The 16,296-nt window shown below is 38.4% G+C and overlaps 2 protein-coding genes across 4 annotated transcripts; both read right to left on the bottom strand.

The window, feature by feature from the left end:
• Positions 1–119: 119 nt before the first annotated feature.
• On the bottom strand, positions 120–4,163 carry LOC117633874 (G-box-binding factor 1). Of its 3 annotated transcripts, none has more exons than XM_034367700.1 (12): positions 3,803–4,163; positions 3,145–3,294; positions 3,020–3,067; positions 2,818–2,907; positions 2,634–2,723; positions 2,298–2,470; positions 2,105–2,162; positions 1,821–1,869; positions 1,558–1,748; positions 1,121–1,198; positions 659–784; positions 120–445 (listed from the first exon to the last, which is right to left on the bottom strand). In XM_034367700.1, exons 2-12 carry the CDS (start codon positions 3,202–3,204, stop codon positions 365–367), a joined length of 1,044 nt encoding a protein of 347 aa, XP_034223591.1. In that variant the 5' UTR covers positions 3,205–3,294; positions 3,803–4,163; the 3' UTR covers positions 120–364. The 3 variants fall into 3 exon arrangements, with proteins under 3 accessions (XP_034223591.1, XP_034223592.1, XP_034223590.1); XM_034367701.1 differs by having other exon boundaries at positions 1,558–1,631; positions 3,145–3,227; positions 3,803–4,039; XM_034367699.1 differs by having other exon boundaries at positions 3,145–3,227; positions 3,803–4,036.
• A 1,011-nt stretch (positions 4,164–5,174) lies between these two features.
• LOC117633506 (serine/threonine-protein kinase STY13-like) lies at positions 5,175–10,660 on the bottom strand. The gene is made up of 6 exons (XM_034367133.1): positions 10,325–10,660; positions 7,889–8,012; positions 6,808–7,003; positions 6,362–6,483; positions 6,119–6,274; positions 5,175–5,753 (listed from the first exon to the last, which is right to left on the bottom strand). Exons 1-6 carry the CDS (start codon positions 10,540–10,542, stop codon positions 5,418–5,420), a joined length of 1,152 nt encoding a protein of 383 aa, XP_034223024.1. The 5' UTR covers positions 10,543–10,660; the 3' UTR covers positions 5,175–5,417.
• Between the last annotated feature and the right edge of the window lie 5,636 nt (positions 10,661–16,296).

The following is a 16,296-nucleotide window of genomic DNA, read 5'->3' as shown; positions in this document are numbered from 1 at the left end:
AAGATACAAAAAGTTTGCTGTTTCTATAACCAAACTCCTCCACTCCGTCCGCAGCATCATTTTTGAGCACAGAAACAGTAACAACGGGGAGGAAGAATGAGGGAGTACAAATTGGTTCGAAAAGATAAATAGTCAATGGAAGCAATCTATTATATACTCTTTTCCAATGGTACAACAACAATTTGCATGGCTCCGAGGATCCAACTCAGTTGAAAGTTGATAAATAAACGTTACAGTTACAGAGAAGGGTTAAGTGTATAAATTAGTAAGGGAGACAAATGCTCTACGCTCAATTCGAGTGAGGGTCATGGCTTCCGGAGCTCAGTAAATTTGTGTTACTACAAAGAGAGAAATTAATTCCTTCTCAACTGTTGCCCTCACCACCACCAGGCTGCTGCTCAAGGTTTGCTACGAAATCTGGTCCGCACACTCGTGTCAACTCTTCCTGTATAGCAGAAAAAATCATTAGTATCAAAAAATGGACTGCACTAGTGGAACAGATTAGTGAAACATTCAGGCAACTTTGATTGCTTTTAACCCATCAAGCTACAACTTGAACCAGCAAGGATCCTCTCCCCATTTGGGTTTATGTGAACATGGATATGACATTTGACATAGAAGTAAAATAAGAAGAAAATGTAATTGTATTGAAGTAAACCTTTATATTAGTATTCTCAGATGTGAGTTTCTCGCATTCTTCTGAGAGCCTGTGCAGTTCATCTCTAAGGTTATGATTCTCATTGCTCAATGTCTCCACCCTTGCTTGTAGCTCTTCACACTCCGCCTGGTAAACATAAGAAATGGAAGAGGGAGTTAAGCATATATATGTATGATATCAATATATATTATATTTGTTCAGGTCTTAGCACATAGCTCTACTGTTTGATTGGTCCTTTAAAATTGATCATCATGTAGCACACGATGCTTATTAAAATTTCCACTAGTTAAAGAGGGACAAATATTACTTTTTTTTCTTCCTTAAATCCGATTTTCCTCCCATAGCCCTTCATTTGTGACCAAATTGGGTACTGACCTTTTTATTGAAATTTAAATAAATAAATAAAAAGCGAGATAGAACAGGGAAATTGCTGCCAAATAGTGTATATAAGAACATCTGTACCTGCTTCCGTAATCTTGACCTCCTAGCTGACTCCCTATTTGATTGCTTTCTTTTCTGTCTTTTCAGTTCACGTTCGTCCTGTCAAAATCATGAAAAAAAAAATTAAAACCTTACTAGAACTTACTATAATGCCAGTCTTTTAAGAAAGATATTCATAATGTCTCCACCATGACTAGGCAAATTTCCTCTTGGCACACAATCTGGCATGTTAATTTACATGGTTGTTAATCTAGCATTAATTAAGTGGAATCTTTAAATGTGCTTCCATATTGGTCCGAAAAATAAACTGACAACATCTCTCTCTCTCTCTCTCTCTCTCTCTCTCTCTCTCTCTCTCTCTCTATTACATACACATATATCATCATGTGTGCGTGTAAATTTTTGCTTGGATAGTGATTACAAAATAACAATTTAGAAGATAACAGAAAGATTCGTACTTGAATCCAGTGGTCAGCACCCGCAGCTGATGGAGCTCCTGATGGATTTGCTCTCATTTTTGCTCCTCCAGCACCTGCAGGGGTTGAATTCCATAAGTCCATTCCGATATTCAGATTAGTAGCAGGCATAGAGGCAGGCTTCCCAGGCACTGAAGCTTGAACAATTGCCCCAGTATTCTGTGCATTTGCTCCTGGAAAATTAATTATGAGCAAACCATTTTACAAATATAACACAAGCAGGAAGTTGAACACGATTAATATACCATCTGCAAGCATCTTGTCAAAGCTTCCCCTCTTGTTTGCACCATACTCCTAGAGAGAAATCAACCATGTTTTCATTAGAAGAAAAAGAATACATCATACCAGAAGAAATTTTGTTCGAACAGGTTAATATGGAAGTATAAAGTCCAACACAGAATATCTAAGTGTAGATGTGGGCAAGCGAAAAATGGGCAACAATAATTTTCCAGATGGGCCCGCAACTTTGTTAGTCAAGCAAAATAACAACCAACACCTAGGAGCAATTAGCTAAAATGCTTATACACACCTGTTGGTTAGCATTATCTTCACTGCCATCTGATGAACCCTCACTACCACTTTCACCACTATTATCCAAAAAATTTACAGTCAGACAACAAGGCACCACACTGATACAAAAATCTTGCACGGAGCCAATGTAAAATGAGAAAAGAGAAATCTAAATTGTCGAAAGGAGAAATCCAAAGCAAAGATTAGCACACCTTGAAGCGCCATCATTTCCTGAACCTGAAGTTGCTTTTCCACTCTCCCCAGCCTTGCCACCAACCAAACCTGTATTTCCTGCAGTTCCCTTGGGTTTTTTGGTTGAAACCCGCTCTTTCCCATCTGGGCCCTTCCCTTCCAACTCTGGATTTGTCTGTGCTGAGGCTGGAGTCTAAAGAGTAAATGAATGCAAGAAATCAGCTGATGAGGTTGAAATCTTAGATAACATCATAGAGGCCATTTTTATCAATGAAGATGGACAGACGTGTATAAAGCAAATAGGTCAGAGTTGGTTTGCGAGGGGATATAATCATATGAGAGGGATAGCATCATACCGCGACCATACTAGGATGAGCATAAACTCCACCTGGAGGATACATGGCTGGGTACGGAACTGGAGTTCCATATGGCGGCATCATAGGATGCTGAAACACAAAAAGAGAATAAACACCACCTTTTTTCAACCAAAAAAAATAAATGCAATCTTCTTTCCTATGTAACAAAGGAAAAGACATTTACTTGGGCTCCCCACATATAGGGATGTGGAGTTGGGGAAGCAACAGTAGAGGCGAAAAAGGGAGGTGGAGTAGCTCCAGGACCATAATAAGCCTAAACAAGAAGCTATGAGCTATTAAAATTATTTATCAAGATATCAAATTTATCTATCTGCTTACTTCAAAAAAAATCACATATTGACCCAGAATGTGTTTTCATCATGAACCTGCATAGAGCTGGACCAATCAGGATATGAAGGTGTTGTTGGTATTTCCTGTAAATTCATGGGAGACTGATTAAAAACTCGAGGGGAAAGAATTGAGGACTTAGGAGGAGGGAGGGAGGGACTACCTGAGCTGTAGAAGCTTGTTTGGAAGGCTTAGAAGGCGTGCCCTCTTCCCCTGTCCCCATTTTTGTTGGCCCAGAAAACACCCCTTAAGTTCACAATTTAACAGATCACGTTTATTCTTATATATATATATATATATATCTATGACGCACCTGCGAAACAACAAAATTAACAGCCCTAAGATAAGTAATTAGATGGTTCAATTAATCAAGATTAACCAAAACAAAAAATGTGGTTAACCAAAGAAGGGTTGAGAGGGAAAGACTGAAAAATCCCCTTCAAATTGTCAAATATTTACTATTCAGGCACCGATTTGACACTCAAAGCCAAGAAATTTATCAACTGGGGATTAAATTACACCTACCCTTATCTCAATTTAACTAATTTTCCTACAGCAAGCTCAAAATTCAATCAAACCATTATCACAGAGCTGAAGCAAAAGCTAAGAGTATATAAATAGCAGCCAATAAGCGCAACAGATTAACTTGCGTACGCAACAAAGAATTCAACAAAGCTCAGATTTTGACACAATCCGTGGAATAATACAAACACAAAACGAACAGAAAGGCAATTTACGGGAAATCAGGCCATGAGACGCGTGATTTGCATTATATAAGGAGAGAGAGAGAGAGAGAGAGAGAGAGAGAGAGAGAGAGAGACCTGCTTTCATGGCGTTTAGGAGAGTGAGGTGGAAGTCCAGGTGGAACAACACTTTATTTAAGATCAACGGCTAACAAATTAGGAATCTAGGGTTTTCGAATTTAGAACCTTCAATTCAAAACTACGTGGGCGAGAGCGAGAGAGAGATAGAGAGAGAGAGAGAGATGAAGGCTTCAGCTTTTTCTCTCTAAGTAGTTTTAGTTTTAGTTTTGTCGTTGTTTGGGGATGGGGCTTCGGCTTTGGGTTTGGGGGGCTGAGTAGATATGTGGGTTGGGGGCTGTACGGAGTGATCCAGTGTGGCGGTGGTCTACCGGAACAAAAAGGGTTAGGGTTTGGCGGGGGAGACACGTGCGAGGAAAATGTGTCCAGCTGTCCACGTTTCACTGGATTAGATCGTGACGATGCAGAAGCCACAATGACTCATCCTGACAGCCACCTTTTCATATTAATTTAATTTAATATTATTACTTTATTTTATTTCTTTATTGTTTATCCCTACTCTCTCTCTCCCTCCCTCCTGTCCGGTTTCTTGTACTAACTCTCCTTGATTTACGGCCACGTCACCCTAATAAAAAAGCTATAGTTTTTAGTTGAATATGGAAAAAATTCATGACCCACTTTCTCCTCTTGAAAATTTGTTCCTTGTATCAAAATACCCGCTGCTGTTACATATTTATCCCACTCAAATTATAGCACGTCTCTCGATCTTCAATATACACTAATTATGTGAGTCCAACATTTATTACAATTTTTGTAACATGCAAAAACCCCACATCAATACAAATACTTAAATATCTTATTGTCGTATATATATACGTGCAATCATCTACAATTTAATCGAAGCGTTTTTAGAACCTGAATAGTTTTGATATAGAACCCTACACATCTTTTCATTAGTAAATTATCCAAAATTAAAAATTTTGGACTTAAAAATAGCTTTTTACCTTCTTTACAAATTCACATAACTTGGATAGAGTTACCACTAGCAATGATGTTTTCGCTTAGTCAACGCATAAGATAAGCACTACTAAGCAACCAGCATAGAAAGGGAAACAAGATCCTTATCTGAAAGCCTACTGTTTTAACTTGTACTAATTTTGCCATAGCCAACAATTCAAGCATCAGAAAGGGTGTCATTATGACTAATCACATTAACTTGTACGAAACAAAATATTCCAAAATCTAAGAGTTTTAAAGGGACAAGCCAGCATACCTATGAAAATGAAATACAAAATCCAATGGTTTGAGAAGAATTTGAAGAAAAATAAAATGCTAAAGATCAAAATTGACAAAAGATTAAGCTCTTGATTTGTAAAGCAATCCCAACCGGGAAAACACTTTGTATCCAACTCCCTCTCTAGCTCTCTATCTGTTTTTTTTTTTTTTTTTGGTTTTATTCTAAGGTTCCTACCAATGTAATTTCTGTACAGTTGCCTGTAACACAAGTTACATAACAACAGTTCAGCTCAGAAACCCTGGCTGTGTGTACCTATCTATATCTGTAGTTCTTCTGTGTATCCTACAAAAGGTGAGTGAATAACCAAAACAATTCCTAGCCTGTGGAGTGAGCCCCTCAGCCCTAAAGAACCCAAAACAGAACCCACAATGCCACTTGTCAACCACACCAGCACTTACATACAAAGCACCTCAAGAAGCTTAATGATCTGCTCTTCTTTCGCCTTTTACCCTTCTTCTTCTCTTCAGGCCTGTCAATCACATGGTTGGTAATTGCCGATTCTTCTTTCTTCACATTGCAGTTCTCAGGATGTTCAACTTCAGTCTCAACGACTTTGGGAGGTTCAGCCTCAGTTGAACACAGTTCCTTGAACAAGTTGGAAAGAAAATCTGTGATTTCCATGAACTCAGGCCGGGTCTTTGGGTCATGTGCCCAACAGGACTCCAGGAGTGGGATGATCTGCTCAGGAATGTCATCCAGGCTCGGCCGTACTGCCTGCAAAGCAAGAGCGAAAAATTCATCCAAATGTTTCCACAGAATGTAGCAAATCATAGAACATCTGTTTCTATGGCAAAAGAAAAATCCACCAACAGTCATTTAACTTTCGAAAAATTGTTTTCATGTTACACTCAGTTCATCGGATCAGCAGCAAAATCAAACTTTCCCAAATATAAACAATCATACAAGTTTCTTAGTAAATCTAAGGCAATTCGAAAAGATCAAGCACCATGGAATGAAGTGGGCTGAGTTTTAAAAGAGAATACAGATAGGAGTGCTAAAGAGCTTGCAGTAGCTATCAGATAGAGTTTTCGGGTTTCTGGAATATTATTTTATGTTTAAATGTCAGTCACAGGATTTACTTTCGCTGTAGCATATGCTGCCATTATACTAGCCCTTCCCCTGAATGGAGTTTCGTTCATCAGCAACTCCCACAGAACTATGGAGAAGCTGTACACATCTGCCTTGTGATCATATTGCTTCTTCACTCCTCTTGGAAGTGGCTCTGTGTGGAATAACTAATTCAGATAAAAAGAAAAAAATTAGCCATATTATGAAATTTTTTGCAGTATAAAAATTTGAACAAGTAACACAAAAAACTGCACCTCAGGAGCCATCCACCGGTATGTACCAGCCTCACTAGTCATTGCACCCGCTATCTCCTCTCTAGCATGCCCGAAGTCAGCCAGCTTAATTTGCTTCATGTCTTCTGTAATAAGTAGATTGGCTGGGAAAGAAAAGGAGGTTATTTTTTAGATTAGAACTCAATTTCTGCGAAGAACAATGTTTCAACCATATTGTCTAATACTCTAGAATTAGAACTTAGACGAGCATGCAAAACTAAAAGAAAACAGGATGATTCTAACAATAGCATTCTGGCAAATGTTCAAAACTAGAAATGATTAAATATTTTTGTAGATCTACTAAGGACCTCATTTACAATTACAAGCGGGATATGTTGCCAACCAAACGCCTGATCAGTTGCCCATCATCAAAATAAACTAAAATAACTAGAACAACCAGAAAAAAGAAAAGGAAAAGGAAAAATTACCTGGCTTTAAATCACGATGGATAATACCATTTGCATGCAAGTATTCCATAGCCCGACTTATATCCAATGCAAAACTTATGGAAAGCTTTAGATCTAGGGTCTGTGGCCTGATGTTCCGCAGATGCTTCTGAACTGTACCGCCTCTCATAAGCTCAGTAAGTATCATCAGAGATGGTTCAAAACACGCACCAATAAACTGTTTCAGAGCAATGACTTATATGAGCACATGGGCAAAGGGCATTGATCATGAACGTAAGATGTTCAAGCTTGAATAAGTGACACTGATATGAATCTAGATACATTTAGAGGTGAAGCATGGTGAAACCGAAAGATACAGAAACCAAAAAGGAAAAGAGATTTTATTCCTTAATATGTAGATTTCCAAATTACTATCATCACTATATCTCATAATTTATACTAAAAGTTCCAGATAATACTATCATCACTATTAATATGTAGATTCTATTCCTTAATATGTAGGTTTCGTGCAGATAATACTCTATCAGTTCTTAGAGTGCTAGTAAATTCTCAAAAAAGGAACTGTAATCACATACAGTGATGTATAGCAGGAGTTGTTTGTCAAAGATACTTTATTCTCACAGTCAGTACAGTACCAAAAGTTCCATATATGGTTACATTATGAGTAATTTAAGGAATCGTGAGGGAACAAGTATTACTCCAAGCAAAGATTATCCCAAACCATCATTACTTTAATATTTAGGCAACCAGTTTGCAGAAGCTAAAAGGGCATTGAATACCAATTTAGGAACAAAAGTACAGCGATCTCAGAGGTGTTCATTTCCTCAGGTCACGATTTCATCTCATCACCTTGATATAAATCGAAGAAAGATGTTTCTTGAAACAAAAAGTCAATTTACATAAATGTTTTCGTCTAATAACCAAACCGAGGAACTGAGGAACCAGAATAGTATAGAACTCATCCCAGGCAGGTACAAGTTGTTAAAGTCCTCTACAAAAGAGAGAAAAGGCTTTCCAATTCCAAGAAATGATGAACAAACAGTATATATTTATAAAAAATGCAGGCATGAGAACAAATAAGAGGAAATAAGTAGTAGGATACCTTCACAATATTGTCATGTTTCACCTTTGCAAGAAGTATAACCTCTCTCTGAAATTTTTCCTTCAATTCAGTTGATTCTTTGGTTGGCTCTATAATTTTTACAGCGACAGGCTTGGATTTGTACCTAGAAACATAGCCTTGAAAGAGTCAGCACCCTATCATCATCCAGAACTAAACATTCCTCCATTGCAGCATGGAACAACACTCAGATTTATGAGTTATACACACACAAATTATAAAAAAAGCACACGATACCATTTAAGTTTTGCACACAATACAAGTAAAATCCCGTCTCATATAGTAGGTTTCAGAAAATCATTTAGCGTAAGAAGCAAGACCCTGCTACAAACCTTTTCTACTGACATTAATCATTAATGATTTTCATACTAACTGCAACAAAGAGATTAGATTTGTGTCCTCAGTGACATCTACGTTGGAATATGCTCGCTTTCCAGGAATTCAACCTTCGGGTATAAAAGATATGATAACTATAAATAAACTAAGTTAATGAATCTAAAAAAGGCCTCACCAAGTTAAAAAGATCTAAAGATATCCTCATTTGCTATTCCTCACTACGTAGTTTGCCATTCCGCTCTAGATAGGGCAACTTCTATGATCCAAATAATTATTATGACAGCTGTGTTTTAAATTTTTTTCCTTGCATTGAAGGATGACACATAAATTATACTGACCTTTACAAACACTACACTTTTCAACTCTACTCAATCGCAGAGTGTCTTCTCCTGTTTTCCATCTGTTCAAATTGGCCCAAGCAGCCAAATAATTAAAACTCCTTTTTACCACTTCTTGGCAAACTGTGCTGTATCATGCAATTTTCTTGGTCCTGCATGTACCTAAACCTATGGACTTGGTAACATATCTTTATAGCTGAACTTCTTTAAATATAATCTGGTCTCATCAACTGATATGTCGCCAAAAACCAAATATCAGATGATAATTCTCTCTGTCCTGTATATGCCTAAAAGTCTAAAACTGTTTACTCTTCATTAATCTTTATATTAAAACTTCAAAGTCTAATATTAATCTGGCCTCATCAACTGATATTACGTCCTCAAAGACCAACGATCCATACGTTAATAATCTCATTATGATATGCAAATGCTGTTGGTTGAACCCACCTGCCTGCCGTCTCACTACCCTACCCCGTCTCCTAGTACCCCGGGATACTGAAACATAAAAGACACCATAAATAATGGCCAGGGCTTCTAAATTAAAACAAGAGATATCACCTACCATAAGTAACCAATGGTTTTAAATTTCTAATCTACCACACATTAATACATACCTCCTTCCTTGAACTATTTTGCTTGGTGATTAATGTAGGATGGTTTCGGTCCTATATAATATTTAAAAGATTGCCAACAGATTTTCTCACTTGCATTATATACTGCTAATAATCGTCATGATTGCATTTATGCAACTCCTGAGAGCATAGAAACGCTACACGCCTCAATGCCTCATTTCAGAGTGATGACTTGCAGAGAAATAAGGGAGGCCTTGATCACAATTCAACAAAACCTATAATAAATTAATTTTTGATCCCTCCTATGCTAATAAATGAATAGATTCCAAATGCAGAATGTTTGCATCCCATTTTGGAGCATCCACAACCGCAATCAATCGAACCTACATTAATGAAGTTTTTGATCCCTCCTATGCTAACAAATGAGTGGACTGCAAAATCCAGAATGATCACGTCCAATTTGGAGTATTCACCAAAAGCAGTTAAAACCACATGATTTCTCTCAATAATGATTCTCATCAATGCCATTCAGGGTATGTCTTCTCCTAGTATAAACGGTGATCCAACCACTATAACACATTGATATAAGACCACCCCCAAAAGAAAAACATGCAAAACTTAAAAAGGGTTACACTAAGGACCCTCTAATTATAATTTACTGTGGATTTAAGGCAATGAATTTATACAAAAACTCTGTATATGCAGCATAATAGCACGAAATTCTCTCTGCTTCCTTACTCGAAAGAATGTACAATCTAATCTTGGCAATAAATTAGAGTTATATGACAAATGTACCACAAGGAGACCTTAACTCACTTTTCACTCACAAAGGGTTTACCAATAATGAGAACCAGGACTTTAAGATCAAAGAAAATCTAAATGTGGCTCTGAAATTAACAATTGGCACCAAAAAACACCAACACTCGTTAAAACGCATAAAACATCAAAAACCCTCAAAAGGGTTTATCAGAAAGACCCAGAATTCCAAGACTAAAGCAACTCACAGACCAAACCAAAACAAAGAGACCAACTCAACCAAACAAACCAGCACCAAAAGCAAGACAATTCAAGAACATGCAAACAATGTGAGCAACCTAATCAAGAAGCACAACCAAGAAAAAGAGAGCAAACAGATACAGAGACAGTGTTCCAGTGCAAGAAATGGGACCCACAAGCCTTGGAAGACCGTAGAGCGTGGCCCCTCTGTGATTTTTGGACCAATCTCGACGCAGCTCGGGTCAATGAGCCAGCTGGGGTCAAATGACGGCGCGCTTCCACAGTAACCTTTCTCGATGTTCTCGAGGGAGGAGGTTGGGCACGAGTTGCAGGCCTCGCCGGGTGAGACTGGGAGGACCTCATGTCCCGCCATTGCTGGAGCTTCTGTTTGCATTTTCACACAGAGAAGAAGAGACGGAGAGACAGAGAGAGTCCACGAAAATGGGTTTTCAGCGGAAGTGAGAAGTGAGTGAGAATTAAAACCAATTGTACAGAAAAAAAAAAAAAATTAATACCCGAAAATCGTAAATGGGAAATTATGGTGTGTTTTTAGGAGGTATTTAAAAGCAAGATGGACCTGTGCGAGAAATGCGAGGGAAAACTAGGAAACTTTGGTGCATTTTTGGAAAAATCTAATTTATTCCTTAATCCTTTATTTATTGGAGTATGGATCCGGTACGGCGGGGTACATGGGAGTCCGGTTTCTGGTTGCCACGTGGACATACGAGGTGATGTTCCATTGGTCCAGCGGAGTTGTATTACTCTTTTGTTTGTTTCTTAGTTGGATAAACTTCGGAGCAGGTGCTGACTTGTTATGGAAATCTTGGATGGATAATGGACGTTTTGGGGTCTGCAACCCCACCTGATTTAATTTCAGCCCTCATAAGTTGCTGTCACAAATAAATTTTTTGTATGTACTAATTGTTATACCAATTTTGTCTCACTAGTACGTCGTATGTGATGACTAGATATTGTGAATACGAGGTTGTATATGTTTAATTCATACAATAGGGTTTCTATTTAGTGCAAGCGATTAGGGGAAGGAGTTTACAATAATATTTATCAGGTGTTCATATAGATGGAGATAGAAGAGCTCAACCAACTGAGCTATACCTTATTAAATTATATATAATATAATTGGTTTTTATTGTTTCACAATTACGTCATATGTGATGACGGAGTGTTGTAAGGAGGGTATATGTTTAATTCATACATTAATTAGTTGTTTCAATTAATCAATTTGCTAAGGTAGGGCATTCAATCTTTAGTAGATGCAAATTATTACACTAATTATGTTCTCACAAAACCCTACAATGTGGTTGATGATTGAATGTTGTGACAAAGATGTATATATTTTTAGTATGTGCCAAAAGTGTTTGTGGGCTTCTGGAGAACATTGCGATGCCTCAGTCCTTTTGCAGGTTGATGCTCAGCTACAATGTGTTACTTGTTGATCAAGAAAGGTTCGTTTGGGCCCTTGGTTTGGACTTTGACGCTGCCCTTCTCTTTAAATGCATTAGGCGTGCCACTACTATTGTTTTACTCTTCTAGTAGAAAGAGAAAATGAGTGATCAAGTGATGTGAAAATAGTGCCGGGCTCATTGATCCTAACCTCTAATCAAAGCCATTGTGCTCCAAGTAGGGAATCTTGCTCGGATAAGTTCTTTTCTATGCCTCAGTTAAGAGGACGTCAATATTTCACTTGCTATGGAATAAAACTTGGAAGAAACACCAACTTTAAACTAACATCGGACAGAAGATACAATAAAAGTTCAAAGTTGATTATGTCCGAAATGCATAATATTGTTACAAGAAAGCAAATGTGAATCTATTCAGACTAAATACATTTGATTAAAAACAATAAATAACCTAACAACAGAAAGGGGGAATGGTTGTTGGACATAAACAGAGCTCATCGGACACCACTGTAATCTATTTGAGACATTACAATGAGTCCGATGAAAGTGCCAACAATATCTGCAATGCTCAAAAGGGCTTGCAGATACTATTTTGATCTTGGATAAACTAGAAAAAGTGACTAGCTTATAAAAATCATACCAAACACTGATGTTGGCAGAGCATTAAGGTTAAAAACCATAACAAAGTAATTTCGATAAGGAGTTGTCAACTGGAAATTAGACAGAGCATGTGTTTGGGAAAACAAGAGAGTTCCAATAAGGAGTTGTCAACTGGGGACTCAAGAAATTGATAAAGGAGTTGATTCAAGTCTTAGCCATTGATCTGCTGTGAGATGCGTTTGGAAGTTGTTTTGAGTCAAGTGTATTTGAAGTTAGTTCAAATAAGATGTTTGTTCTTGAGAGAAAAGTTAGATGTCTTATTTGTAGTCTTTCTAGAATATGGGTTTTGTCCTCTTGGTTAAAAAAGGAATGCCATGATTACTGGCCTCTTCTCTTCAGCTGAGTTTGGCGGTCTTTTGTATTTTCCTCAGTTCTTGTGCTTTTAGCTGGCTTGGACAAGTTGGAACGTCCGACCTTCATGGTTCAAATTGTATTTAATGCGATTGTCTTGCTCTTCTTCCACCGCATGAATTTTCATCAATTGTCAAAGTCAGCCTTGAGTTCAAAATTGGATATTCGTGCCTTTACCCAGGTAATAGTAACGGTCTTATGAGGTTTAGTCCAAAACCTTTGAGAAATCAGCTATTGCGAAAGCTCAAAATTTCAGTTAAGGTTCGAATTAAATTGAGTTTATTTGTATCTGTCTTACACGAAAAAGCACTTAAAATAATGCTTGGCTTACTAATTTTTGTACTTGTTTTAGGACAAACGACTAAGGATTTTGTAACATCCCACATCGACCAACGGAGATGGGGTGATATGCCTTATATGTACATGCTCGCCTCCATCTAGTACGAGGCCTTTTGGGAGCTCACTGGCTTCAGAGTCATGGAAACTCCGAAGTTAAGCGAGTTAGGGCTATAGCAATCCCATGATGGGTGATCCACTAGGAAGTTGCCAGTGAGTTCCCAGAAACAAAACCATGAGAGCAGAGAGGGGGGCCAAAGCGGACAATATCGTGTCACGGCGGAGCTAATCCTGGGATGTGACTAGGCGTGGCAATGGGTCGTGTCGTGTCGGGTTCGTGTTGTGTCGAGATTTTAAACAGGTCAGAAATGGTCAACCCGAACACGACCCGTTTAATAAATGGGTCAGAAATTGTCAACCCGAACACGACCAGTTTATAAACGGGTTGACACGACCCAACCCATGTAACCCGCCACCTGTTCATTTTTTATTATAACTAAATTAATAATTTTAACAGTTTGATAAAACTTCCCCCAAATACAACCTAAGTAAATAATTAAATACAAATATATATTCATTAGTTCAAGTTCAACTACAAATTGAATAGAAAAGTTCAAGTTCAACTCCAAATTGAAGAGAAAAGTTCATATCACTTGCAAATAAAACGGGTTAATGGGTTCGATGCGGGTTGACACGACCCGTTAAATAAACGGGTTAGATATGTATTATAGCGGGTTAGCGGGTTGACCCGAAACCCACTCGTTTATTAAACGGGTCAGGACGGGTTGACCCGAAATTGATCTGTTTTTTTATCGTGCGGGTTGAACTCGGTAATTTCTCGTGCGGGTTTCGAGTCGTGTATCGGGTCGTATCCGAAATTGCCACCCCTAGATGTGACAATTTGGTATCAAAGCCACTCTGCCATGTGGTACGAATGTGCCGACGAGGACGTTGGGCCCCTAAGGGGGGTGAATTGTAACATCCTATATCGACCAACGGAGAGGGGGTGATGTGCCTTATATGTAATGCCCGCCTCCATTTAGTACGAAGCCTTTCGGAAACTCCGAAGTTAAGCGAGTTGGGGCTAGAGCAATCCTAAGATGGATGACCCACTGGGAAGTTGCTCGTGAGTTCCCATAAACAAAACAGTGAGGGCAGAGAGGGGGGCCCATAGCGGACAATATCATGCTACGGCGGAGTCGATCTCGAGATCTGACAGATTTGTATGAAACCAGAGTGTGCAAGCCTTTGCTTTTTCTGTTGACCAATTTGTTTAGTCAACGTCTATTTCAAGTTTCGTATGTCCGATGGGCTTTTAGGCTTTCGAACATAAATTATGTCGAGCCCTGATTTATTTGACAACTCACTTAGGTAACTAGGCTTTAATTGTTCATAAAATCAACCCATTAATTGCAGAAATTGGACTGAGCTAATTTTGGTCCAAACATGTTTTTTTTTTCTTAGTCAGGATTAATATGTTTAGAGGGCAATCAAAATAAAAAAGAGTCCATGCCTTTGCTACAGTAGGTCATGTTGAAGAACAATCAGTATAAAACCAAATAATAGAATAAAAACGAAATATGTTATATATATATATAAAATCAAATCAATACAACAGTAGAATAAAATACAGAATATTAACTTGGATTGATGATAGAGTCCAGTAGAGTTGCAGTGTCCTTTAGACAGTATTTCTCCTCTATTCTTGTGCTTGTATTTCGATAAGAATATGTCCACCTGGATTAAACTATCACAAATTAAAGCCTAAGCACTGTGGCTTTGATTTTTGGCGAACAATGATATGATTTCTCTCAGGAAGTACTTATATGTGAGAATGATAATGTTGTTTAAAGTTGTTCTTTCTGATTTGGATGAATTGTCAATATATAGAGGTCTGACACCTCTTCATCCAATAATGACATTAACTGTTTAACATATTCGAATTTCAGATTTTAATTTTATTTGAAAAAATGAATTTCTAATTAATAAAAAAAAGATATTAATTAAATCAACAGTGACAGGACCCGACCCAATTTTCGCTTTGAAAACCGAGCCGACTCCTGTGCGTGTCCGACATTGGCAATTGTCGGACACAAATGACCTTTTTACCCTTTTTCTTAATTAATTTCCTTCCGACTTCTGCCGAAAATTCGGCAGAGTCTCCCCTGTATTTTGACCATACCCAAAGTCTTCCACCTGCCAAACAGTCTCAGAAATCCTACCAACAGCCAGACTAATTCAACAACAGTTTCCAACCTCAGTTCCTTAAGTTCAACAGGATATCAGAGCATTTCTATACAAATTTACAGGATTAACAAAAGAGTTACAACGAAATTCTACACTTTGGTGGTGGGGCGGGAGCTAAGCTGATGGCCCGGGTGGTTTCCTTCGTTCTTCTAAGGCCTGGGGGCGAAAAACAAGTTAAAATTGTGAGTGGACAAAAATAATGTTCGAGAAAACATTTGAGAACATAATCACCCCCGTTTTGAAAAAAACATAGGGATAAAACTATAATCTGCTCATAATCAACTCGAGATATTCCAATAAACGTAAATAAACATAATTATATAAATGTTCACATAATATGCACAATCTATTCGAGTAACATATGCGGAGTATCAAATATACTGATAGAGATGCATGAAATAATAACTGCATTAAAAACTTAAAAATCCTTTAAAACTGCCACCTAATTGTACCCCTGATAGCCGTCAATTCCCTGGCAGGTCTCGGGCGTCACACAGGCTACCCGAGCCGCAAACTGGCGAAATCAGGGGACTATGATCAGCCTGATCCGCCGGCAGGTCCTCGATGACACCAAGTCACTCGAGTCGCTCAGGCAGGATACAGGGGACCGTAGTCAGCCTGATCCGCAATCCTGGCAGGTCTCGGGGACACAGAGTCAGCCGAGCCGCAATCCTGGCAGGTCTCGGGACACCAAGTCTGCCGAGCCGCAAATCCTGGCACTCACGGTCCGAGCGTCCCCGGAACTCGTGAGGCAAGTCAAGTGCACTGACTAACTGCAATCAGACCGGATGTCCGTCGACATCGGTCCAACTCTGGGTAATCACCAACTGTAAGGTGGGTACAAGGTGGTCTAAAATCACTGTTTCTGATAAAATCTGCTATCCTCTGAATTTTGCTGACTCTGAGCTAAGCTACTGTTTTAGCTCAAAAATCTCAAATCTGTTGCTTAGCTAATTTTTATAAAAATAAAAGTATTTGCATAATAAAATTCATGCTAAATCACTTATTCAAGATCAAATATAAAATATAATTTAAAAAAATCTTTTTAAGAAAGAAAAGTCCACTCACTGCTGGTCCGAGCTAGCTGGACCTCTCGAGGGTCCCTCCTGTGGATTAGCCGGACTCCTGGTGCCTGC

Source organism: Prunus dulcis, chromosome 7 (genome assembly GCF_902201215.1).
Source record: "Prunus dulcis chromosome 7, ALMONDv2, whole genome shotgun sequence".
In the NCBI taxonomy this organism is placed as follows: domain Eukaryota; kingdom Viridiplantae; phylum Streptophyta; class Magnoliopsida; order Rosales; family Rosaceae; genus Prunus; species Prunus dulcis.
This window is presented reverse-complemented; position numbering and strand designations above follow the sequence as displayed.